Source organism: Pristis pectinata, chromosome 19 (assembly GCF_009764475.1).
Source record: "Pristis pectinata isolate sPriPec2 chromosome 19, sPriPec2.1.pri, whole genome shotgun sequence".
Taxonomy (NCBI): domain Eukaryota; kingdom Metazoa; phylum Chordata; class Chondrichthyes; order Rhinopristiformes; family Pristidae; genus Pristis; species Pristis pectinata.
In genome coordinates this window covers 17,633,323-17,660,198 of record NC_067423.1, presented here as the reverse complement: position 1 = coordinate 17,660,198, position 26,876 = coordinate 17,633,323, and the positions used below count along the sequence as shown (strand labels likewise).

General features: G+C 42.2%; 1 protein-coding gene across 2 annotated transcripts in view; it reads left to right on the top strand.

Annotated features, from left to right (window-relative positions):
* The window catches only part of mapk8ip2 (mitogen-activated protein kinase 8 interacting protein 2), a 60,048-nt gene extending 36,326 nt beyond the window's left edge, over positions 1-23,722 (top strand). For both annotated transcript variants that reach the window (XM_052033998.1, XM_052033999.1), the window contains 7 exons: positions 1,364-1,439; positions 4,449-4,621; positions 10,293-10,402; positions 13,430-13,549; positions 15,263-15,333; positions 16,770-16,868; positions 18,014-23,722. In XM_052033998.1, the coding sequence (XP_051889958.1) occupies positions 1,364-1,439; positions 4,449-4,621; positions 10,293-10,402; positions 13,430-13,549; positions 15,263-15,333; positions 16,770-16,868; positions 18,014-18,086 (722 nt within the window). In that variant the 3' untranslated portion in view covers positions 18,087-23,722. The remainder of the gene's footprint in view (positions 1-1,363; positions 1,440-4,448; positions 4,622-10,292; positions 10,403-13,429; positions 13,550-15,262; positions 15,334-16,769; positions 16,869-18,013) is intronic.
* Positions 23,723-26,876: the final 3,154 nt, after the last annotated feature.

The window sequence follows — 26,876 nt, the reverse complement described above, 5'->3', positions numbered from 1 at the left end:
TTTTGTTTGTTTTGGGGACTGGGTACACCTGGATAATTTTACACAGTGTGATGTAGATGCCAGTGTTGTAACTATGCTGGTATAACTGTGCTGGAGAAGCAAATAGCTGTGTTCTATGTCTTCTTCACTACAGCCAGGATCTTGCCTGGTCCCATCGACTTTATTGTATCCAGTGCTCTTCTGTTTCTCAACAGCATGTATAGTGAATTGAATTGGCCGAAGAATACTTTCTGTAAAGTTTGTGTCCCGAGGAGGAGGTAGAAGTGGATTACCAATTTGCCATTACTGGGTGAAGATGATTGAAAGTGTCCATTCTTGTCCTTGATGCTTGCATGCTGGCCTCCACCATCATTATGGACAGAGATGTTCATGGAGTGCCTCCTCCTGTCAGTTGTTCAGTTGTCCACAACCAGAGCTTTGAGCTGAGCCTCATGCTGTGAAATTACTTAACATCAGCAACTGCAAGGATTCCTGTGTTGTAGATGTGCCTGGTGATTTCACTGGCAGGCTGATGTACATTCCTCACTGAATCAAGATTATGCCCTTCTCTCACTAGTAACAGTAGAGTGAGGAACATGCTGGGCCATGAGTTTACAGATGATTATGCAGTCTGTTGCTACTTATGGCCTCATCAGTGCCTGGTTTGGAACTGCTAAATCTGCTTTGAATCAATCCCATTAAGTGTAATGCTAGTACTGTACAGGGATGGATTGCATCCTCCAGGCTCTAGTGGTGTTCAAAGGTACACTGCACCAGGGTGACAAGATCAAGTAGATTTGTCCCTTGTGTTGTTTCATCATCATCTGCCACAGACCCCAGCTGGTCAGTGTTTCAGTGTGCTGTTTGATAGAACCAGGTTGCTTGCCTTGTCATGTTGAAGGGAAATTACGAACTAACCATATTGCTGTAGATATGGATCACATGTAGGCCAGACTGTTGAAGTGCCAGATTTCCATCCCTAGAAATTAGTAGGGACTTGGATATCTGAGTGGTTGTTATGGTGAGGGATGGTGGTGGGTGGATATTGTGGTAAGTGTTGTGTGTTTAAATAAGGACTTGTTCCTGTGGTATGTTACACACTAAGGTTGGTGCAGGGTGGAAACGGGAATTTAGGGTGAGAATTTAGGGTTGCTGGGATTGAGTTCCATGAGTGGGGACTGGGAATTGTAGCGACAAGTGGATGCTGGGTGTTGAAATGAGGGGTGACATTGCAATGGGGATGTTACTCTGGTGGAGTGTTGGGTATTGAACTGGGGGTGGGTATTTTGATGATGGGTGGGAGTAGCAAGTTGAGGTGAGTTGGTGGGGGAGTGGACACTGCTTCTGCTTGCTGGGGTGACTTTGTGCTTTCTCGCCTGATCAGGTACCGAATCTTTTGGCCTTTACTCATGTACAATAAATGGTGAGGAACGGGATCAGACTCATCGAGCGGTGTTCCGGTAAGAATTGGTTTAAACTGGAGGGAGATCCTGAACAGCACTGCTGCTATGTAGCATCACCTACAACAGACCAGAGTGCAGGATCATTGAGACAGTATGAGTCCAAGCTTACCTTTATTTTGACTATTGTTTCCACAACCAGTAACGGTGACAATGAAGAACTGTTATCTGTGCTAACACAAGTTAGCCACCATTTCCATCAAGGACCACCGGTTATGTGGTACAAGTTGTAATACAGGGCATTAGTACCGTGTTACACATCAGAGTTGTAGGAAAGGGACAGAATTTCTCAGTGCTCTCTTCCATCTCTTGTTTATTGCACTAGCTTTATTGTTCCAAACAACTGAAAGCCTTTCTTTTGAGGAAATGCAAGAGTTAATTTTTATTTCCATATTACCTTGGCTTGATTTAAATATTTCAAGTATAATGGTTGCAAACATAGCTGGTACCCCAGTTCACACCACCCAACAGAGCACTGGTAATGCTCTTAGTCCTCCAGAATGATGTTTCCCCAGCAACAAATCACCCCATGGCTCATTGTGAAGACACTGCCTGTGTCAGCTGGTGTTGGGGATCTGGGGTGGGCTGTGCAGCTGAACCCTGGTCGGCGTGGTGAGGGGTGGGCTATCAATGGGGACAGATGGTGGCAGCTCCATGCGTTGACCAGCTGCCCAGATCCTCTCTCACCACCTCCTGTTGGATGCGATGGAATCTGCTGTCTCTTCCCTGTCTTATTGTCTGCCTGCGATTTCTCTATGGTAACATGTTCAATTGTGATCAGTGGTCATTGAGCTCATTGCCATAGAGAAATCCCTTGGCTAGGGAGAGGTGTGCAGCCAAACAAATAAACGGGAGGCAGTAACTTGTATCATGCCCAACAAGAGGGGATGCATCAGATTAGATTCACGGGTTATAATTAGCCGATTGGATGTGTCCTTTCTTATGGCACTATTGGGCAGACTCCAGTGTGCCAATGTATTGGAACAGCTTGAATGGAAGTATAGCTTCTTCTATGGCAAGGACAGAATTTATTGTCCATCCCCTAGGGGTCCTCAGAAGGTGGTGCTGGGCCTTGAACTCCTGATATTTGTGTTTTATAGAGGTCCCCGTGTTTAGTGTGGGAGTAGAGTCAGTCATTTGCCTTTTCCCTTTTCTCTGTGGCCTTTTACCTTCATTCTTCCCACCATTAAACACTCCACACACTTTCCAGGTGAAACAGTAATTTACGTATACGACTACCATTCACTGTTCACAATGTGATCTCCTCTACGTTGGAGACCCCAAACACAGATTGGGTGAACACTTGGTGGAATGCCCCATTCATTGAGAAACAATGAGCTTGAGGTATTAGTCAATTGTCACCTTAATTCTCTATCCCATTTCCATTCTGACTTCTATGTCCCGTGCCTCCTATACAGTTTCATTAAAGCTCAATGTAAATTTGAGGAACAGGATCTCATCTTTCAATTCAGCATATTGCAGCCTTCAGGACTCAACAGTGAATGCCAACAATTTCAGAGACTGATTCTACTCTTCCCCCATTAGTCTCCTGTAGGCACACCATTCATTTCTTTTTACCATGCCTCGGAAAGTGAATCAGCCTATGTGCATCAGGATCTAAACCACAGCCAGACATAGGCTGAAAATCACAAGATCAAGCCATATAATAACTTTCTCTAGTAAGAGAAAGAGTAACCATCTACCCTTGTCATTACCATGGTTGAATCACCATCAACACTTTGAGGTTTACTAATTAAGTAGAAACTTACTAGACAAGCCACATAAATATTGTGGCTGCTAGAGCATGTTAAAAGCAGAGAACTATTGAATGACTCACCTCCTGACACCTCAAAGCCTTTATATGCGACGTTAACAAAAGGTTTAAATGTTCTCCATTTTCCTTGATGTGTAGCTCCAACAACACTGAAGAAGCTTGAAAGCATTGAGGACACATGGCCTGCCTGATTGGTACCCCATCCCCCCCCCCAACCATGCATTCCCTCCACCACTGGTGCAGTGTTGTTGCAGTGTGCACCACCAACAAAATGCACTGCAGTTACTCACCTGTGCTATTTTCAACAGCATCCCTCTAACCTGCGAAGTCTGCCACCAAGAATGACAAGGGCAGCAGATGCATAGAGACATCTGCAGGTCATACACCATCCTAATCTGGAAACACATTGCTGTTCCTTCATTGTCACTGGGTCTAAATCCTGGAACTCCCAACAACACTGCTGGTTTCAAGATGACAGTTTACAAGGGCAGTTAGGATTGGGCAGTAAAGTCTGGTCGTGCCATCATTGTCCACATTCCTAAAAGTGAATAAGTAAAAAATGATCATCCTTTTTTACCTGTCACCATGATCCTTTCTGTGATTTAATTTCTCATACCTTCACCCTATCATACTTCCTTTTTTTTGTTTTCTCCTCCCCTTTCATATTCCTCTGTTTCATAAAACGTATTTTTGCTAACTTTTCCAAGTTCTGATGACATAAATCCCGTGACTCTCTCCATACTTGCAGAGTGCTTCCAAGTGTTTCCTGTTGCGGTTCTAGCCTTTAAAGAGTGTTATGGTCATTTACACAGATGCCAAATCTTAAATACTGATTTCATTTTCTCAAACTCCATGCTCCTGTTTGAGTCTGTGTTCTTTTGATTACTGGTCTAGCAATTGGACACTATATTGTAGATGCCCTTGACCGGAACACAGCGCAAAAAATCATTAATCTCTCTGAATTGTTTGTAGTTCAGGAATGTGTTGGCTTTGACCTTCTTCACTGACTAAACATGTTGAACACTCAAACTACTTAAACACTGGACTAATTTCATCCTTGGCTCAGTTGAACGTTATCTATGGAGTCCACCCATTCCCCCTTCCTGTATCCCAGGCTTTACCTGCCACTCAACTTAAAGATAATTTATTGCTGATGTGTGAACGGAACACATTTCACTAATTTATTCTTCCAATTCAGCTGCTCTTTTGATCTGATAATCTTCTGTTCTCTAAAGGTTTATACCACGACACCAGGATGAGTTGGAGTTAGATGTTGATGACCCATTATATGTTGAAGAGGAGGAGGATGACTACTGGTACAGAGGCTACAACATGAGGACAGGGGAACGTGGGATCTTCCCAGCATACTATGCACATGAAGTAGTCAACCAGGCCAAGGAATTTATGGGTAGGTCTGACTGGTGTCAGAGTTCTTAGCGTATTCCTGCCTGATATTTGGGAATTGTGAATACTTACTGTGTTGTGTGTGAGCATTGTACTGCTTAGTTAAGCCAGTACTGACTCTTCAGCACCATAGAGAAAACAAAGCACAAAATCACTAAGGTTCACAGTACCTTCACAGTTTTCAGGAGATGAATCCGGTTTCAAAGCAGGCAGTAAAATATAGAATGGATTTCTGATGCTGTCATTTATATCAGCCTTTTATCCACAGTGGTACTTACTGGATTGGGAATAAATTGCCAACATAGTTTCTGATTTATACCAGTGAGACTTTGATTGCAGAGGTAGGACTTGCATTAACATTAAGTGACTACTTTTTTTTCCCAAAAGTACATCCTTGTTGGGTCCAGCACATAGTCTTGGACCTTAGAACGTGCCTGTCCACAACATTCATTTGTGGAGTTATTGGACAGGAAATCCAGGAAGTTTCAGGTAACCCCCAGGGCACCATCCAGCAATAGTCAGTGTTTATCTCAGCGTGTGTCCCTGGGATAATTCTGCAGAGCAGAATCCTATGAACCTTGACAAAGACCATTTTATCTCTCTCCAGACTTATTTGACAAGCACACATTCCAGAATTAGATGGATGGCAGTCTCATCCACAGTGTAGCTTCCTCAAGGGAACATGTGGTGATGTGACTCACAAAGGATCAAACAGAGGCCACCAGCCAGGCAGGGTGTTTGAATGTTCTGGTGATGAGACAATCTGCCAAATTACCATTTAACTGTCTCCACTATCTCCTTTTCCCACAGAGCCACAAGGGTGTTCTGTGTGGTCAAAGGTATTCTGTGCAAACTTTTCTACCAGTGACAAGTGGTACATCACGCTCCGACTGATTGGGACATTTCGTAGGAATGTGACCCTCCGCAACATGGGCATGGAGAGAATTTCAGCACACAGTGTTTGTGTACTCAGGGTCTATGCCCACAAAGGTAGCCCACCAGGTTCAGGGACACGTTGAGTACACTTCTCTGAAGTTTTGCACATCGTGTCTTTGTGAACAAAATACATTTTCAATTTAGTTCCAGGGCTACTGCGAGATGGCAAACCCAGAGATTACATAAAGGCCACCTGCAGAGATTGCAAGATGCTTCAGATAAATAGTGATTCAGGTGACTCCCATGTTACGGCCATTTAAAAAACAGAAATTCACCCTTACAGAATTCACAGATCACTACCCAAAAACTTGAGAGACGGAATAAAATTCGCTAACACAAAATTTATGAGAAAAAAAAGTAAATAAATAAACACAAAATGTCTTATTTTTCAACTCGTATTTCTTGAGATGCAGATGACGCAGCTTCGTGTAAGGGAAAATCACGATACATATCATTTTTGAGGAACGCAACCAAACCCCCCCCCCCCCCCCCCCCCCCCACCCCCACCACACCCCTGTGTTGTGGGAGTCTCCTGCACTCTAAATATATGTCGACTTGTGTGTTCAGCCTTTGTCAAAGTATTTTAAGGTGCAGTGTTATGATCACAAAAGAACATGAGCAGGAGTAGGCCATCTGGCCCATCGAGCCTGCTCCGCCATTCATTAAGATCATGGCTGATCTGGCTGTGAACTCAGATCCACCTACCTGCCTTTTCCCCATAACCCTTAATTCCCCTACCATGCAAAAACCTATCTAACTGTGTCTTAAATATAGTTAATAGCCTCTACTGCTTCCCTGGGCAGAGAATTGCACAAATTCACTACTCTCTGGGAAAAGCAGTGTCTCCTCATCTCCGTTCTAAATCTATTCCCCTGAATCATGAGGCTATGTCCCCTAGTTCTAGTCTCACCTACCAGTGAAAACAGCCTTCCTGCCTCGATCTTATCTATCCCTTTCATATTTTTATGTTTCTATAAGATCACCTCTCATTAGTCTGAATTCCAGTGAGTATATTCCCAGGCAACTCAATCTCTCTTCATAGGCTAACCCCCCTCATCTCCAGAATCAACCTGGTGAACTTCGTCTGCACCACCTCCAAAGCCAGTACATCTTTCCTCAAGTAAGGAGACCAGAACTGCACTCGGTACTCCAGGTGCAGCCTCACCAGTACCCTGTACAGTTGCAGCATAAACTCCCTGCTCTTAAATTCAATCCCTCCAGCAATGAAGGCCAGCATTCCATTTGCCTTCTTGATAACCTGTTGCACCTGCAAACCAACCTTTTATGATTCACGCACAAGCACTCCCAAGTCCCTCTGCACAACAGCATGCTGCAGTCTTTCACCATTTAAATAATAATCTGATCTTCTATTTTTCCTTCCAAAGTGGATGCCCTTGCATTTACCAACATGGTACTCCATCTGCCAGACCCTTGTTCACTTAATTAACCTATCTATATCTCTCTGCAGACTCTCCACATCCTCTGCACAATTTGCTTTTCCACTCAATTTAGTGTCATCAGTGATCTTAGATATGCCACACTCGGTCCAAATCGTTAATGCATATCGCGAACAGTTGTGGGCCCAGCACTGACCCCTGTGGCTCTCTGCTCTCCACTGATTGCCAACCAGAGAAATACCCATTTATCCCAACTCTCTCCCTTCTATTGGTTAACCAATCCTCTATCCATGCTAATACATTACCCCCAACTCCATGCATCCTTATCTTATGGATAAGTCTTTTATGTGGCACCTTATTGAAGGCCTTCTGGAAATCCAAGTATACAACATCCACCCGTTCCCCTCTATCCACTGCGCTCATTTTATCCTCAGAACTCCAGTAAGTTTGTCGAACAGGACCTGCCCTTCCTGAATCCATGCTGCATCTGCCTGATGAAACCACTTCTGTCCAGATGTCTCACTATTTCTTCCTTAATGATAGCTTCAAGCATTTTCCTGGCTACAGACGTTAAGCTAACTGGCCTATAGTTACCTGCCTTTTGCCTACATTCTTTTCAAACAGTAGTGTGACATTTGCTGTCTTCCAATCTGCTGGGACCTGCCCAGGGTCGAGAGAATTTTGGTAAATTATCACAAATACCTCTACTATAACTTCTGCCATTTCTTTCAGTACCCTGGGATGCATCCCATCAGGACCAGGGACTTGTCTACCTTTAGACCCACTAGTTTGCTCAGCACGACCTCTTTAGTGACAGCATTGTATTGAGGTTCTCACCTTCCATCGCATCCATAACATCTCTCTTTGGCATGTTAGAGGTGTCCTCCACCATGAAGACCGACACAAAATAGTCGTTCAAGGCTTCGGCCATTTCCACATTACTTAATGTTACCCCTTCTCATCTTCCAAGGGACCTACATTCACTTTAGCCACCCTTTACTGCTTTATATAATTATAAAATCTTTTACTATTTGTTTTTATATTTTTGTTAGTTTGCTTTCATAATCTATCTTCCCGTTCCTTATTGCTTGCTTAGTGGTTCTTTGTTGCTTTTTAAAGTTTTCCCAATCTTCCAGTTTCCCACAACTTTTGGTGACTCTGTATGCATGAGCTTCTAGCTTGATGCCTTCTTTTATTTCCTTAGTTATCCAAGGCTAGCTCTCCCCACCCTTATTGTCCTCGCTTTTAACTGGAATATACTTTTGTTGAACACCGTGAAAAATCTTTTTGAAAGTCTTCCACTGTTCCTCAACTGTCCCACCATGTAGCCTGTGTTTCCAGTCTACGCTAGCCAACTCCTCCCTCATTCCGTTGTGGTCTCCCTTGTTTAAGCATAATACACTGGTTTTAGATTGAACTATTGCACCCTCCACTTGTAAGAGAAATTCAACATACTGTGATCACTCTTTCCAAGAGGATCCCTAACTAAAAGATCATTAATTTTACCTGTCTCATTGCACAGGACCAGATCTAAGATAGCATTTTCCCTTGTGAGTTCACTAACATGCTGTTCAAGAAAGGTATCACGGATGCATTTTATGAAGTCCTCTTCAAAACTGCCTCAACCAACTTGATTCGCCCAAGTTAAAATCCCCCATGACAATTGCCGTTCCGTTCTTACATGCATCAAATATTTCTTAGTTTATTGCCTGTGCCACCGTAATGTTATTAGTCGGTGGCCTATAGACAACTCCCATCAGTGATTTTTTGCCTTTACTATTCCTAATCTCTCCCCAGATGGACTCAGCATTCTGCTCCCTAGATCTTATATCATCTCTCAATATTGCTCTGATCTTATTCTTAATTAAGAGCGCTACCTCACCTCCCTTACCTTCCTGCCTATCCTTCCTTGCTACCTGAAACCCTTGGATATTTAATTCCCAATCATCTCCACTGTGCAACCACGATTCTGTAATGGCCACTAAGTCATACCCCTTTGTACTGATTTGTGCCACAAGTTCACTGACCTTGTTTCGAACACTACAGGCATTCAGATAAAGTGACCTTACACTCATTGTCCTTTTAGAACCTGGTAACCTTTGTGTCCTTTGCGTTTGACTTTCCTGTACTCCACCTTTACTATTCCCTTTTCTAACATTTGCTCTGGTCTCTGCTTTGCTTCCCTCTGTCTTTCTGCATGGATTCCCATCCCCCTGCCATATTAGTTTAAATCCTCTCACTCAGCTCTTTACATTTATAAAAAGAAGTTAGAGACATTGCTGGCAGAGTAGTGTGCTGCCAAACCATCCTTTGGTCTTGGTCTTCTCGTGGTCATGTGTCACCTTTTCCAACTCAGACTGTTTTCAGCCTCTCTAGCAGTAAGTGACTTCAGTATATTTTTTTCATTCAAGGAGCCACTTCAGTGATAAAGCCTGTTGTTGAACTGACCTTGTGTTGTCTATGCAATTGTTGCTGCATGTTTCCCAAAATGATAGAATCAAACCTGCTGCGCCTTTAATGCATTCTAGGAGAGCCCAATACTTCAAACTATCTTTTATATACTAAAGCAATAAATGGTAACACACATGGTACCAGCTGGATAGTACTGTGACAGATAATTTCAACATAATTCAACATTTTCCCAAACATTTAACCTTTACTTCAAGAAGGAATAGAACAGAAGGCATTTGCCATTTGCTGTTGCATTCCAAGATACTTACCAACCTGACTTTGAAACTTAAAGCTGGTTCTTCATTGCCACTGGGTCTAACTCATGAAACTCCCTCATTAACAGCACTGTGCGAGTATCTTCATTGGAACAACCACAACAATTCTGAGCATTAGCTCACCATCATTTCCTCAAGGGCAATTCAGGATGGGCAGTAAACGCTGGCCTACCAGCAATGGGGATGAATTATTTTTTAATGTTACTGAGCTCCTATCAATTAGTACCTCCACCCTGACTTATAACTTCTGATAACATTCCAAACACACCAAAAGGTGGTTGCTCAGAGAGATTTGAGCTTCTACAATACATAACAACTTAAGAAGCATGTCAACCTATCTTTTTGTAGCAATTGTGATCATATTGCATGAAACATAAAATAAATTTTCAGTCTCTTTTGTGTAATCCTCCCTCCTATTAATTGTATTGTCTTCTACCATGACTGAGAGCATCAAATCCTAAGGTGCTAAGTGAGTGCACTTCTTCCTCTTAACATTCTGGTCATCTGAAACCATGGTCTCAGCAACACAGCCCAAAAGCCTCTGATGGACCAATTTTTTTTGGCCACTATTAAGCTGATCTTAGGCTAACTCATTTTCTGGTGTGTGTTGATTCAGGGATAAAGAAGAGCAGTATCTGGGTGGAGAGGTTCAACGTGCAATTCCTGGGATCTGTGGAAGTGCCCTATCACCAGGGTAATGATATCCTGTGTGCTGCGATGCAGAAGGTGAGGCATAATCATTGGGGGTGGGGGTAGGTCGGGGAGGAAATAATTTGCTTTATTAAGAGAGGTAGATGAAGAGTAAGTTCATTATTCAGAACATTAAGCTTAAAGTAGGAGGAAGAGATGCAGAAGATTGGTGATAAAAGTGACTTAAAACTAGGGACAAAAGTTAGTGGGCCAGACATTCCCAAGTCTTGCTTCCTTGGGAGTATTGTCTCCCCAAGCTGACCACTTCACTATCCCTGGGATGTTTGTCTTATTTCAGTTTCTGGGGTCTGGAAATTTGGAAAAGTGCTCTGGTAAATAAATCTTTAAAATAAGTAGAATATGGAAATAAACTAGAATGGGAGTTTAAGATTTATAAATGGCAAATGGGGAAGAGAGTGGGGGGAGAGAGAGAGACAGAGATCCATGTCAGGTTGAGTATGATGGCCAATGCAAATGGGAACAGATAGTTCTTCCCTCTTTATTCTAGGAATGCAAAGACCAAATACAGCAGTCTGCCTACAGAACTGACTGAGCTCATCTCAGAAATTCATTGTAATTCTATATCTGCTACATGATGGATGCAAACTGTGATTCTAACCCGGGGTCCACCACAGCCAGTCCCAAACTGGGATCAAGCAAGTCTTTCATCACACCAACCTTGTTCTCAATCTTTATCTATCGTAATGCATTTCCCCTCCAACCTACTGTAGACACATCAATAGTACCAACTATGGTGTTTCTCCAAAGACCATGAAACCTCTTAGAAGGGTAGATGAAGCAGTGTCAGTGTTTTCTCCAAGACAAACATACCCAGTATCAAGACTTTGATCATACTCAGTCAGCCAGGCTTGAAGTCGATCCTGAAGCACTCTTTTCCTCTGTCAAGATTGTGTTGCTGCACATAATTGTCCACTTTCTCCTCAAGCCTGACACCAAACTCCACGAGCAAGCTCTCTGCACAGAGCTCCATCACACCAAATGATCTCCAAGAGGACAGTGGAAATGCTTTGAGGATGGGGTACAAGTACATAGTTCTGTGGAAGTGATGACACAGGGAGACAGAGTGGTGAAGAATTTCTATCATATGCTTGTCTTCATCAACTAATGTGTTGAATATAGGAGTTGGGATGTCATGTTATAGTGTTACAAATCATTGGTTAGGCCGCACTTGGAGTATTGTGTGCAGTTCTGGTCACCATGCTATAGGAAGGATGTGATTAAGCTAGAAGGCGAAGAAAAGATTAACAGGAATGTTACTGGAATTGGGGGGCTTAAATTATAAAGAGAGATTGGATAGGTTGGGGCAGTTTTCCCTGGAATGAAGGAGGCTGAGGTGTGACCTTACAGAGGTTTCTAAAATTATGAGGGGCATGGATAGCGTAGATAGTAACAGTCTTTTTCCCAGGGTAGGGGAATCTAAAACCAGAGGGCATAGACTTAAGTTGAGAGGTGAACAATTTAAGGGGTGTGTTTCTACTGAAAGGGTAATGAATGATCTCACAGAGGAGATCATAGAGGCAAGTACAACATTTAGTCATAGAGCCTTAGAGTTATACAGCATGGAAACTTGCATCTTCGGCCCAACTTGTCCATGCCGACCAAGGCGCCTGCCTGAGCTGGTCACAGTTGCCCATCTACCTTTAAGCCTTTGCCATCCATGTGCCTATCCAAGTGTCTTTTAAATGTTGTAATGGTACCATGTTCCACATACCCACCACCATCTGCATGAAAATCTTGCCCCTTGGGTCTCCTTTAACTTTTTCCCATGCACCTTAACCTCCAGTTTTAGACTGCCCTGGGTAACCATCCATTTTATCTATGACCCTCATGATTTTATATGCTCACCCTTCAGCCTCCTTTGCTCCAGGGAAAACAATCACAGCCTATCCAGTCTCTCCTTATAACTCAAGCCCTCTGGTCCTGGCAACATTTGAATGAATCTTTTCTGCACCCTCTTTAGCTTAATCACATCTTTCCTGTAGCATAGCAAGCAGAACTGCAGACAACACTCAAATGTGATCTTGTACAGCTGTAACATGGCATCCCATCTCTTGTACTCAGTGCCCCAACCGATGAGGGCAAGTGTCCCACACACCTTCTTTGCCACTCTCTCTACCTGTGTCACCACTTTCAAGGAACTATGTACGTGTACCCCTAGATCTTTCTGTACTACAACACTCCCCAGGGCCCTATCATTCACTGTGTATATCCTGCCCAGGTTTAACTTCCTAAAATGCATCACTGTGCATTTATCTGAGTTAAATTCCATCTGCCATTCCTTTGCCCACTATCTCAGTTGATCTAGATCCTGTTGAAAGCTTAGACAACATTCTTCACTGTCCACCATACCTCCAATTTTGGTGTCATCTGCAAACTTACTAGTTAGACCACCTACATTCTCATCCAAATCATTGATGTCTATGACAAACAACCACTGGTCACAGGCTTCCAATGTGAAAATCAACTCTCCACTACCACCCTCTGACTCCTTCCACTGAGCCAATTTTGTATCCAATTGGCTGGGTCAGCCTGGATACCATGTGATCTAACCTTATGGACCAGCCTACCACGTGGGACCTTTTCAAAGGCCTTGCTAAAGTCTATGTAGACAACAACCACTGCCCTGCCCTCGTCAATCCCCTTGGTCACTTCCTTTTAAAAAAAACTCAATGAAAGCCAAAGACATTTGGACAGGTACATGGATAGGAAAGATTTGGAGGGATATAGGCCAAATGCAGGCAAATGGGATTAGGGTAGATATTCTACAGACCAAGACCTGGGTTTAGTATTGTACAGAGTAGCATTAAGACTTAACATTATACAAATCAAAACCAGGGGTTAATATTGCACAGGCTAATGCTTGGGTTTGACATTATACATTGTTATTAGTCCGTACAACATTAAACAACATTGTAGCGTCTAAAGCCAGAGTTTAACATTATGCAGGAAAATATTATCTTTTAGCACAAACTCATAACTGGTTTAAAATTGCACTGACTAATACATGGGTTTAATATTAATTTCAACCTCATCCTTTTGCAGATTGCTACCACTAGAAAGTTAACAGTTCACTTGCGCCCTCCTGCAAGTTGCGATTTAGAGGTCAGCATTCAAGGAGTTAAGTTAGCTATGAGTTTGAACGAGTATGGATTGGAGGACAAGGTAGGACAATCAGTTTATCTAATAATGTACTCTTGTCTTTCCATACACCTGTCAGCCTATTTTCTTGTCTACTGTTTGTCTACTGGTGAATCAGTCCATTCACAGAGGACAAAAGGGAGCGTTGTATAAACTCCTGATGTTGCACTCGACCATGTCTGTTCTATTTCCCAAACTTCTTACTACTTCAGATTCCTTCTTGTTTTCCTCATCCATCCTTTCAGCATCTTTATTCAATGGATCACCCACCCAAATTTGTGCCATCTACTCTGTGATGCTACCACCAAACACTTTTCTCCTCCCATCCTTGTTCTGCATTCCTAGGAGATGTTACCTCAGGGATATTCTGGTTCAATTCATCATCAGCAACACCCTCCTCTTCACTCAGGACCTATCCAGTATAGGTGCAAGAGATGCAACACTTGTTGTTTTAGCTCCTCCCTTCTGACCACTGGGGGCCCAAACACAAGTTCTGGAGAAGAAGCAATTTACTTATACATTAAGTTTATGCAGGTTCCTTTATATTAGACAAAACCTCTTTATTTAGTCCAAAAGCACACCACAATGTTCAGATCAGTTTAATTCTCCATCCCATTCACACTCTGATCTCTGTTTTCAGTCTCCTATATCCATTCATTGAAGCTCAACCTAAGCACCTCATTGATATTCCAGATTCTACATTGAGTTCAACAATATCAATAGAGTTATCAATCAGGTTACTGATCTTTTGCCAGAATATAGACAAGTTCAAAATCAAGCTTGTTTAAAGTGACAAAGAAGGGTAGGGGTGGAGATAACAAAGGAAATATCTGTGATACTTAGAGACCAAGAGACAATGAGTAACATGAGTGATGGCTGAGAGAAGGTGATGAAGGTTTTTAATTGCAGCTGATCTATCAGGAGGAGATGAATAAAAACCGAGGGGGGGGGTGGTGGAGGGAACACTGTTACTGTGGGATATGTCATTGATGTGAAAACAGTGCTGTTTTTCTTTCTGCAGATGTTGCCTGCCCTGCTGAATATTTCAAAGAATTTCTCTTTTTCTTAGATTTCCAGAATCCGTAGTATTTTTGCTTTTGGACCTGAAAGTTTAACTCTGTTTCACTCTCTCTCCTGAAGCTGGGTGACCTTCAGGTTCCAGCATTTTCTGTTCTTATTTCAGAATCCTGTACCCACTGTATTAAGCTTATAAATGTCTGTTTGGGTTGGACTTGGTAGTGATGCATCAATGGTAAAATAGCCTGCGAACATTTATACTCATTCAATGAGATTAGCTAGTAATGAGATACTAAGTGGATTCAGTACCACAGCAAGCATCAATATCTTCAAGGCAAGATGATGCAAAGCTCAAGAAGGAGTATTTTATCAACCATCCAAAGTTTGGAATGACCCCAATTTATTCCTGTCCTCCACATACTTTTCAAAATGAGTGAATGAATAACTGGAACTAGCAAGTTTGGAATTAATACAGAATATTTCTCCCTTTGAATTCTATACAGTAAAATGAAATCTCAGTGACATCCAATACAAAGTATTGGACACCTGTTCTCCTTTGCCCTATTCTGCTGAGTAAGGTGACTGTCATCCTGTGGTTTGACAGAAGAGGTTGGTTGAACGTTTCCACATGGTTCATATTAGTTGGGGGTTGGTCAGGTGTGGCAGTGGGAAAGTGTCTGAATTTATCTGTATGTCTGTCTGATCTTTTTTTTCTCTCAGAGTGAAAGATGCAGCCATTTTTTCCAAATGAAGAATATTTCATTCTGTGGATGTCATCCTAAAAACAGCTGGTAAGGATTAAGATCAATTCATTAACTCCTGATGTTACACTTGTTCCTTTTGTTAAGTCACTATGCCACATATTCTGGCTCTTCTTCTATTCCCATAAGCTTGGTTCAGTTGAAATCACTCTCCTTTCTGAGTGTCAAGCTTGTAGATTTATTACCATTTCTGTGTTTCAGAACCATACTTGACAATGTGGAAATGTTTTCCTCACTTAACAGTCTATGCACTTGAAAGCAATTGAAACATTGAAAGATTATAAAGTGCTATTATTAGTGAAGTAATTTTATTGTTTATTTAAGTTTTACATCAGTGACAATCCTAACTAACCCAAACCATTAATGGTTTGTGTCTTCGGCCATCTAAAAGATCTCTGATTAATCATTGATGCATTCATTGGTCTTAGTCTGGCAGTGAACTAAAATCAGCCATCATTGATCATCCGTCTTTCGCAGTTCAGAATTAGGTGTTGTTATCTGTGAACCACTGTGGCTCATGTGAAACAGATTTCCAATATGGAAACTTTCTCTTTGTTTTTCACTTATCCTCTTCACTCAGTCTCAGGTCTTCTGGAAGTGTTTTCTTTCTGCTAACTGCTGTCTTTGCCAACTTATTCAGATTCAATCTACATTTCAAACATGGTTGTTACATTTCTGTTTGTCTCCATTTGTATTTGGTGATTCATTGGTTTAAAATTGGAATGATTTAGAAATTAGTTCAAAATCAGATTGTGTCTGAGAATTAATAAGACCCACATAGTTTAATAAGTTGGAGGTTCGCTCCTCTGATCTTTGTATATATGTTCTCATTATTAAAGGTGCATAGCACCTTTCACAACCTTAAGATGTTCCAAAGCATTTCAGAGCCAATAAAGTATATTTGAAATGTGTTTATTGTAGTAGGAATCGCAACTGCAAACTTACAAAAGCATGCTCTTAGAACCAGCTGTGAAGTAATTAGACAATTAGATGCTGTGCCTTTTTTAAGCGTTGATAATTATGGGATAAATGTTGGCATCAGTACAAAGTTTTGTGTTTGTATTTATTTTTTGTGGTAGTCCTTGTCTTATAATTGCTAGTTACATTTTTGTTCCTTTTAATATATTCCTTCTAGTAGTCCATTACATCCCTGAGAATGTGGCTTCAGCAGGGTTGCTCTATGTCCTCTAACTTCCAGCCTGTTTTTAGCTTAACTCGGCTGACAGGAAGGCACTTTATACTCCTGCCACTTTCAACATTGATGTGAATGGGGATTAAAATTGGGTGTGATTATAAAATGGGAATCTGATTCAGTCCTTCATGCAAGTTGGGCTAAATTTGTCTCTAATGGGAGATCTGTACAGTCTTGTCTATAGTACGATCTCTGACGTTGCAAGATCACTGCATTATGTCCATGTTCTCTGTACGGCTGCTCTGTATCTTTCATTGTATCACATCTCTTTCAGCTACTTTGGATTCATCACCAAGCACCCAGTGGTGAATCGCTTTGCTTGCCACGTGTTTGTGTCCGAGGAAACCATGCGCCGTGTCGCTGAGTGCATTGGGTAGGTGTCATACACGGGCAACGGAAGTTAAGTTGGTGATGGGGCAGGGTGGTGGGGTACACAGGGAAGGCTAAAATAGGCAATTCTCCAAATTTTAAATGCTATCTAAACTTCCGGCAGATCTTCCCTTCTGAAGCTCCATAACTGTTTTGAAAACACTGAAACTTTTTGCTCACGTAGTACTGAAGCCTATGACAATGGTGAAGCTCATTCACCTGACCAGAAGTCCACTTCCTCCAAGTGATCTTCAGGATGGTCTGGGATCCCATGGATCTGTATCAGATCCCTCCAGAAACACTTACATTAAGAAAACCAAATAGTGTATAAAGGACAAAATGGGGTGGAAATTCTAAGTAAAGCTGGCTTTTGCTTCTCACTAGTGTAGTGAAGAGGGAAACCTACTCTCTTGTCCTCTGTGATGATAAACGCAAGAACAGGAATTGCGCTGTCATTCACTTAGATCATGTCTGATCTATCCCTCAATAAGGAAAACATTTTTCGTCCCAGGATTGATGCAGTGTGAAATCCAGTGTCTGAAAGGATAGTTGGGGCAGAAAGTCACCTTGCGTTTAATAGATACCCAGTTGAGCACATGATATGCCATAATTTGCTGGGTTTCACAATGAAAGTTGGAAAGTGAGATTAAACTTAATGGCCATCATGGAGATGATGGTCCAAATGGTCTGCTTCTGTGCCATAAGTATTTTTTGTTTCTATCAGAAATTCTAAAGATACTTGAGGAAAGTAGAGGAGTGAAATTGCCTTCTGATAACAGTTAGCATTAGTGGGTGGAGCTGAGCCCTGAAATCACAAAGAACACCCTGGTTCTCTTTTTGGTCTGTGGTTGCTGTAATTGGTGGCTATTGGTGTTGCTAAAATGTACGTTGGAACCCCCCAGAACTAGAGAGAAACAGAAGGAATTAAAATCTTTGGGCATTTCGCGGATCCTAATTGCTGTCCACTTCTGGAAAAGCCTGCGTGTCTTTGATCAGTTTTTGAGGAAGGACACATTCATCGATGCACAGACAGCAAGACTCCTACGGGATACAGCAATGGCCATGGAATTGTGCACACTGCAGAAGAGGTTGGGGAAACAAGGCAACATAGATTGTACTTACTAACATCGCACCTTTTCTCCTTTACAGCCAAGCTTTTCAGGAATACTATCAGGAACACCTGGAGTATGCCTGTCCAACAGAAGACATTTACCTGGAGTAAGGGTTTGATAACTCTTGCATTGATACTTGACATTTTCTTAGGACCTGAGCTCAACTGTGAGCTGTATCCCTGTTCCCTGTATATAAAGAAAATTAAACTCCAATCAAACCAAGAGAATCCTAGTAAAAGTACCTGGTACTTGGGGACCCCCTGTGAATTTTTGCATTAACCCTGAAAGCGCATCATATCAAACCTGTGTTTGCTGCACATATCCATTCCATATCCAACTCTAGCCTTCATGTCCTTCCTGTGCTGTTGTTCTAGATTGCTTCAAAATCATCTTGACACCAAAATAAACAGATACAGTTCAGACAGACAGAAAGCACGAGACAATGTAACCAGTGGGAGCAGCATAGACTGGAGAATGCCATATGTGCTTGGCGTTTAACTGCCCACTTTTGCTCTGTTGTTGACTTATTTTAGCCTGACAACTATTTTCCTTGAATCTGATTCATGACTAAATACCCCAAATTACAACTGCCCCATCATAGATCGGGTAAGCAGCAGGGGTGACAATGATATCAGCATGATTTATATGTGCCACATTATGTGTTTTTTAATATTAGTTGGTGCTACTCAGAAGCTTGCAGCAGATGGAGTCTGGTAGGATGCAGAGTTTGTCAGTACAATGAGGTGAACAATGCCTTAGACCAGGAAAAATTTTCTTGTTGTAGAGTGAACCTTGACTTTGCTACAGACTTCAGTCATGTTTACTTTTGGGGCAGCTGGCTTTGCTTCACTCAAGCCATTAACACCCCAGCCCCCACCGACCACAACCCCTACCCCTTCCTCTTCCTCATTATTGCCTCAGTTAAAATGAACAGATCTGGTCCAGAACACAGACAAACTTAGCAATGACATAAGATTTCCCAACTGTTAGCAGGAAAAATGATGGCTCTCTGTTTAAAGTTTTTATACAACGTTAAGGGTGATTTCTAAAAGACTGCTCTCTCATTGATCGCAATAGTCCCACTTTTAAAACAAACTTCCCAGGGTCACTCTCCCACCAGGAAGGGCCCCAGTGTTCTGGACCACCACAGTCCAATTACACCAATTCACAGCTCTGCCATCTCAGCTGCCTTGCGTGAAATGGGCTCTGCTCATTGCTGAGGAGGACCTGTATGATGTGCATGGTTTTTAAAAGCTGCATGAAATCTCCAATTAAAAGCTCACTTCTTGCCCACTGCCAAGGAGAAACTAGGAGTTCAAAATGCTGGTGCCTCAGTGACTGAGTCAGTCTATCAGGCTCACATGCATAGTATATCCAGAGAGAGAGAACACGAAGTACCTTAAACTAATTTGCTGCCCTTACTTTATCCAACTGCTGTAATCAATCTTTAGCCAAGTTATTGCACTCCATTGTCACTCATTTACACCAACTGGGCTGACAATTGTTTTAACAATAATTGCATGATAAATGTAGGCAGGAACAGTGCCTTTTACATGCTGTCATCTAAGGGATGGTTTCCACCTGGAGCTGACAGCATACTGTACTGAGCCAGCACTCAGTGAAAGGGGCAAATCACAGATGTGGCAGTGAGGAGTTAATGCCATTTGTTCTTTTTGGGTGCGAACAGTCATCCCAAGCTCTCCTTGGGAACCTTCAATTACATGGCGTATTGATTGATACAAGTATAGAGTGGTGGGAAGACTAGGAAATAGACTGGAAAAGGACAGTTATCAGCACTCACCTCACAGGCTTCTTGTAAAGTGGCATCAGTTGCCAGAGGAAAGGCCTAAAGGGAACTAGAAGAAGCTGTTTTAGAGCACCCTGGTCACAATGTAACCCATCAGGAAAACAGCTCCTGCCTACTAGGTAATCATCCATTCAGAAGCAGAGGTGATCCTGTGGGAGGCTGGGTGGTTGGGGTAGAGTTAGGGGTAGAGGAGGAGGGAAGTGGAAGGAGGATGAGTTGGCTGAATATGAGAGGCACCAAAACAGCCTGCTGGAGCCAGAGGAGGGAATTTAAGGGTGCCTCTCCTCTCAGATATTTGAATCAATCAACACAGTTTCTGGTGCAATACTAATTAACCAGCATGTAGCAGATCAGATCCCATTGATGCAATAACTGCTCCTCTCATTCAGTGGGAATTCAAACACATAGTGTGCCCCCATAATGGTCCCTGTTCAACTAAAATGAAAGGCAAATCTGCGTTTTCTCCTGATTGATGGGTAAATATGTGACTCTTGAAGCAGTTGGATGTTCTAGATACATGATCCCTATAGGACTGAAAGCGGACTGAGAACTCTCAATAATTTCCCCAAGTTTGAAATCGGTGGTATTAAACCCACCATCCTGGGGCACTGTGAGCATGGCTACAGAATACCATTTCCTTGGAAGCAGGGATGGGGATGTAAATGGGACATGGATATCTGAAGTGAGAGGGGGGCTCAGCAAAAACAAACCTCTGCTTGATAGATATCACTTTATCATCTTATGCCCATCTGCAGGATGTGTTGGGAACACAGGGGCTTCTTGAGTGCAAAGAGAAACATTCACACTGCAGGAGAGGTAAAGGAGCATGTCAGGACCACTAGGATTATGGTTCCATTTTATAGGCAGTCAGGTAGATATGTTTGTTTCTTGTCTGTTTTCAACTGTTCTCTCCACTCCCTTTCCATAGTTGCAAATGTGTTTGGGAGGTAGGGGTATAAGTGACATAGTTCCAGGTTGTGGATGATGTTATGATGTGTGATTATAGATTTCCACAGGAGTTAATTAGCAATTACTAAACAGAAATGTTCCTGTATATAGAGCAAGAAATGTTTGGAATGAAGAGCCAAAACAAGTGTTATTCAAAAGATAATTGCTATCTATTATGTGAAAGTTAATTTCACAAGGGGATGAGGTTCAAAGAAACAGAGGAATTCACTTTAATGAGTTCAGATCCCAGAAGGAGGACTTTAATAGAACAAAGTGGGATAAACTACAGTATATAACAATGGGAAGTAATAATGCTTGGGAGATGGGCTTCAGTAAGACAGTTTAATAGTTAGGATTCAGTAGCAGATTTAGAGTCTGGCTGTGTTGAGCAACAGTTAGAGAGTAAATGTATCAGAGAGACTGACTCAAATGGAGAGTTTAGGTAACAGCAGGATGGGGCTTGATGAGAGTAGAAATGGAGAGGGATTGACTTTGATCGGAGAGTTAGGGTCCTGGAGAGATGGGCTTTGGTGAGAGCATTAGAATCCCAGTAGCACAGGTTTTGATGGGAGAGCAAGGTAACCAGAGTGATTGACGATGGGCAAAGTAAAGGACTAAAAGTGTAGCTTTTGAAAGAAGAGTTGGGGTTTTGATTGGAGAGTCAAAGTTCCGGAGCATTGGCCTTGATTATGGGATAGTCAGGAAACTGAAAGGAAGGCATCCAATGGGTGAGTTAAGATGCTACAGGGATGGTTTTTGATGAGTGTTATTGTAATAGAAGAATAGGCTTTTATGGGAGAGCTTAGGGTATTGTGGGATTAACTTTGGGAATTTGATTCTTAGAGGAATGAGCTTCAGTGGTAGCATTAGGATACGTTGATGGTTTTCAATGGAAGAATTAGTGTACCAGAGGTTTTAACATTGATCTGAGGGTTAGGGCACTAAAGAGAAGAGCTTCACAAGGTTGAAGGGGTAAATAATGAAATTATCTATTTTCAAGAGAATTATTGGTATTAGTGAAATAGGAGTACTGGCTTCTATGGGACATTTAAAGGGTCTTGGCCTGCATGCAAGAAGAAAAAATATAGGCGAGTTATACAAGGATAGAGGACTATGAGTGGCCTCTGCAAAAGTTGTGCATTGGCTTGTAGTGATATGGATGAAATGTGGAGACAATACAAAAGCTACGGTTGACATTACTCAGTTGGATCTGCCTTGCGACATTAACCTTGTGTCTTGGACTAGCCATGGACTGGATGGAAATACTCTGGCTGCGGACCACTCCTGTTGCTAGAGAGAGTGTCAAGTTTTGACCAGTACCTGATGATCCTGGCAGTGACTAGTCATGATCTCAGTGACCCTGGTTCAGGGAGAAGAACATCCCACAATTCTTCAGTGCTCTGTGGTTCCTCCTGAACCATGAATGTATGGTGAGAACAATATTCTAATCAGCTCTCAACTTGAACTGACTGCTGCCCAGGTTCACATGCCATTGGGTGCGATACCAAAGGGCATTTGGTGCCCTTAAATCCCACATCCCCTAAAAGAATGAGGTATTTTATTGGAGAGGGAAATTGTTGAGAATTAGGCCAAGTGGTGATTACAACAATGTCATTATTTCAGGAAATTAGGGCAATCAATTCACCAACCTGTCCAAAGTACCAATTAAGGAAGGCAGAGGGAGCCCAACATTCAAAGTGGGAATTTCAAGCTATACTAATCCAGCTGCAGTTAGAGTCAAAATGCACTTTTGGCCTTTTATGTGTGTTTAAAAAAAATTTCACAATGTGGTTTTAAGATTTCCCTTGTCCATAATTCTAACAAAGCCAAATTTGTGTGTAGGATGAGCATCCTCCAGAACTACAAAATTCAACACACATTACAGAGTATAAAGTTAGGAGAGCCATAGATAGGGTAGATAGAGTCTTTGTCCCAGGGTGGAAATGTCAAATACTAGAGGGCACAGGTTTAAGGAGAGAGGGGGAAAGTTTAAAGGAGAAGTGTGAGGCAAGTTTTTATTTTTACACAGAAGGTGGTAGGTGCCTGGAATGTGCTGCCAAGGGAGATGGTGGAAGGAGATATGACAGCAATGTTTAAGAGACATTTAGACGGGCCCATGGACAGGCAGGGAGTGGAGGATACAGACCATGTGCAGGCAGATTAAATTGGCATCATGGTCAGCACAGACATCGTGGGCTGAGGAGCCTGTTCCTGTGCTGTTCTATGTTCTTTTACCATCACCCCTGCACACTGGAAATGCTTCCCAGTGTGCTCTGGCACTGACCTGTACCAATCTGTTGACAAGTGATAGGTTTCCTACCACCAGATAATAATGGACAAATTAACAATGACTAAATATCACAATTCTCATCCCTTTTAGATTAAAGGACTGAGAGTGGGAAGAATTCCCAGGATCAATCAGCCATGTAGTTTCTGGGTCTCAGTTTGTCTTTAACCTTGTGGTTCAGCAAATAGGTTGAAAGACCAACTTGTGAATGGCAGGTTACTCTAGCCTCTACTGGTTCCCAGTCACCCTGGCTTGGTTGCATTCTCTGTAGTGGTTTCAGATCCATGGGTTTGAGTGTTGAGAGGGAACCCAGTTAATCTATAGGCAATATTGCAGCCTTGGCTTTGGCCATGAGGTCAGTAAAGTGATCTGAAATGCCAAAACAGCTTCTAGTGAACAACACACCGCAATTAACATCTCTTCCACCTGTCCAGCGACCTTTAGATTGATACCTCCTGGAAAAGCATGTCCTCAGACAGGTGCAGGCATCGAGCCCTGGATTATGCTAGTTACTAAACTGGTTGCCTGTATGTTAGCTACATTTACCTGTATGTAATGTTGGATTATGCTAACCATTCATTCTATACTAAACACATCAATATGTAACAGATTAAGGTAATTTATCATCTAATTGTATCAATGAAAAACTGATCACAAAGCCTTGTCATGTTTTTGATCGTATGATTAAAAATATGGTTATTGAACTTCCAGACATCCATTTATTTTCTCTGACTTAATACATAGGAAAGCTGAATGGTGGCTGTTCAAACAGACAAGCAGCTCATCACAGTGTGAGGAATTTAGCTAAATGAGAAGGTAAGACCAACAGGAGACAAGGGGGCTCCTTCACATCTGCTTCAGACAAATGCCATAATCATAGCAGCATCTTAAAGTTCAGTGTGGATGATGTGGAGAGTCAACAGTCAGAATAGTGAGAATCTTTTTTTTTCCCCAGATTTTGCTAAATTTATTGACCGTATACATGCCTAGATTGTCAGTACATTCCTGGTTTCCCCAAATCATGGAGAGATGGGGCTTCAGCCAGGGTTCTACTTCTCGGCATTACCCTGTGACCAATCCCTCCCTCAAACTCAAGCTGGACTGGGATACCCACTAAGCCCACAAAGTAATTCTCCAATTCACATAATCCGTGGGAGGGGTATGTAATTAAAGCTTATGTGAACATCACATTCAGCATCTTTGCATCCCTAGCCACATAAACCACACAATTGTGGTGCCAGCAGCACAGTCGGTCATCTGTTAGTCATTGTGTTGTGCCTCACAATAGGTCCAAGCAGAAGATTCTCAATTATTTAACTGGGGGAAAGACACTGAGGTGGTTTCCTATTGTCTTCTTCGTGGGGTTTATCTTTGAGCTCCAATCAAAGTTGGAGAACAGCCACTCCTTTCCCCTCCTGCCACCCTACCTCCCCTTTACAAAGAGACCATTGGCACACATCTGATATATGTACCCTTACTAGATGAAAAGCCAGATTTTGGAGTCAATGCTCTGGTCACTGTTCCCTTGCTTGGAATGGGGCTTAATGCATTCAACTACTGTCAAGAAATAGAGATGTGACCACTGAATCAGCATGTAGGAATCATCAAATCACATGGAATAAAATCTCAATTTTGACTTCCCACTATAGTCACCATTCATTTCAGGCAGACATTTATCCTTTTTCTTTTGTGTGTGTTAACTTCCTTAACTATTAGAATTGGACTGAAAATTATAGGTTCACAAGTAGCAGGTGTCAAAATGAGGATATTTGCTCCTTTAATTGCAGTACAAATGCAGTAAATTCATAGCAAGAAGTCACTTTCTATGGGATGACTGCTTTTCCTGCTGGTGTTAAGTCACATGGCCAGAGGAAACGAGTAGTCTTTCTTTCCTGTTCTCACATGAATCCATGAAACCAATCTGCATTACTATATTGACCTGCTCTGTTACTGCAGTTTATCCCAATGTTGTTTTACTGTACCTGGTTTTCTTCTTGTAACCAACATCCAGGTTACATTACACAAGGTGGTGCACCATGATGGTTTGATGAACAGTGAAGTTCCAGAAATGTCTCCTCTGTCAATACACAACATAGATTTTCTGTCGGCTAAGATTTTACATGGGGATCTATAACTTAACCTGATGCTAATATGGCTAAGAACATTCGATCTTACTTGTCCACACAAAGTTAATACACATTAAAGTAATAGTTTACAACACTGCAACAGATACAATGTTAAACTGCTCACCTTGATGTTGAATGAAACATGATGATTATCATGAATGCATTACAGCTGACCCTGACCAACATTTGCCTGTTTTCCATAAAGTTCACTTAAGGTGCAAGATTATCTCTCTTGAGAACCCTAATATGCTTTTGTCTTTAAGCTACAAGGTACCTGTGGTTCCATTGCTAAATTAAACGAAAATTATTGCTGAAATAAACGAGGAAAAAATTTTCCCTTGGCAATCAGCTAAGTTTGGTCATCTCTTTTGAATTTTGACAATAATTTCATTCTCATTCTCTCTGGTGCCTAATGCATGTGTAAACATTCCTCAGCGGTCACCCGCAAGGATCAGCTTCATTCTCACAGCCCTTGCAGCCAGTGATCTCAGAACCAGCTCTTCTCCCACCATTCTGTTCAGCTGCCCACAGTCTGTGTTACTGTTACATCTGTGCTTATTCTTATACAACATTTTAGCTGCGATTAAGAACTGAACCGACTAGAGCTGTCGTTCTAAACAGGGCATTGGAGGAGAAAGGTATAAGCAACTATTCTAAACAGAGCAGAATAGCATGGAAGGAAGGTCCAGTACATTTGCAGTCACAGGGAACGTTGTTTATACTACGGCCAGATTTTGGTGCAGGGAGAAGATTGCACACTATCATTTCCATATTGACTGGGACACCTGAATCCAAGTCTAATTCCCATCCCTTCTCTTCATGTTCCTGAAAGAAATGTGCTGGAAGAGTCTTGGATTTTCAGAGTCAGGATTCCTGACAGCTGCAAACTAATGCATTCATATCTGGTTGTTTTAAGAACTTTGTGCTCTGAACAACTTTGTGACCTCTCACTGGTGTGCTGTGCACCATATAACTTGCCCACATTCTCTTGCATCTGGTTTCAGGACACTGCTGCACTTGTCTGGAGGTGTTGCAGGTGCACAGGGACAGATGGACTGCGGCTCATGAAGCCTCACTGACTCTTTCTCAAGAGATAGCCAATAAAGCATGGGAGTAGTTTTAGCAGAGACTGTGGGGAGAGTAACCTTGGAGCTGTTAACAGTCTTGGATTTGCTCAGTAATCACCACGTCACACAGAAAGGACTGGAGAAGGCACTAACTGAGCATCCTGGGAACTGAGCTGGAGCTGGCTTATCGGGGAAACACACTTGCCTGGTTATTGGAGTTTACTTATTTTTGATGCTCTCAGCGATTGTTGTGTTTAGCAGTAATGCTAAATTGGGTCCCCTGAAAAAAATTGAGAAGTTACCCAAAAAAAATGTTTGCTGAAGTGTTGGGGTGTTTTACATCCAGAAAGGAGCACAAAAACAAGACTTGTGCAGCTTCCACGACTGACGACGCTTGGCTGCGCATCAATCACAAAAGGGCATCAGTCCTTAAAGGCACAGTCCCCATGACAGCCACACAGCAGCAACACAAACTGGCATGGAGGAGAGGAGAGGCTGCAGGGGTCATTGCAAGAGATACATGGCAAGAAATTGGATTTCACCCTTATCTGGTACACTAAACATTTAACCTAACAGCCAACCAGGAGCCCCCCCCCTCCCCCATAGAAATATTTACTTTTAAAAAATCACCAGTGTGTTTTTCACCATGACTGCACGATGACTCC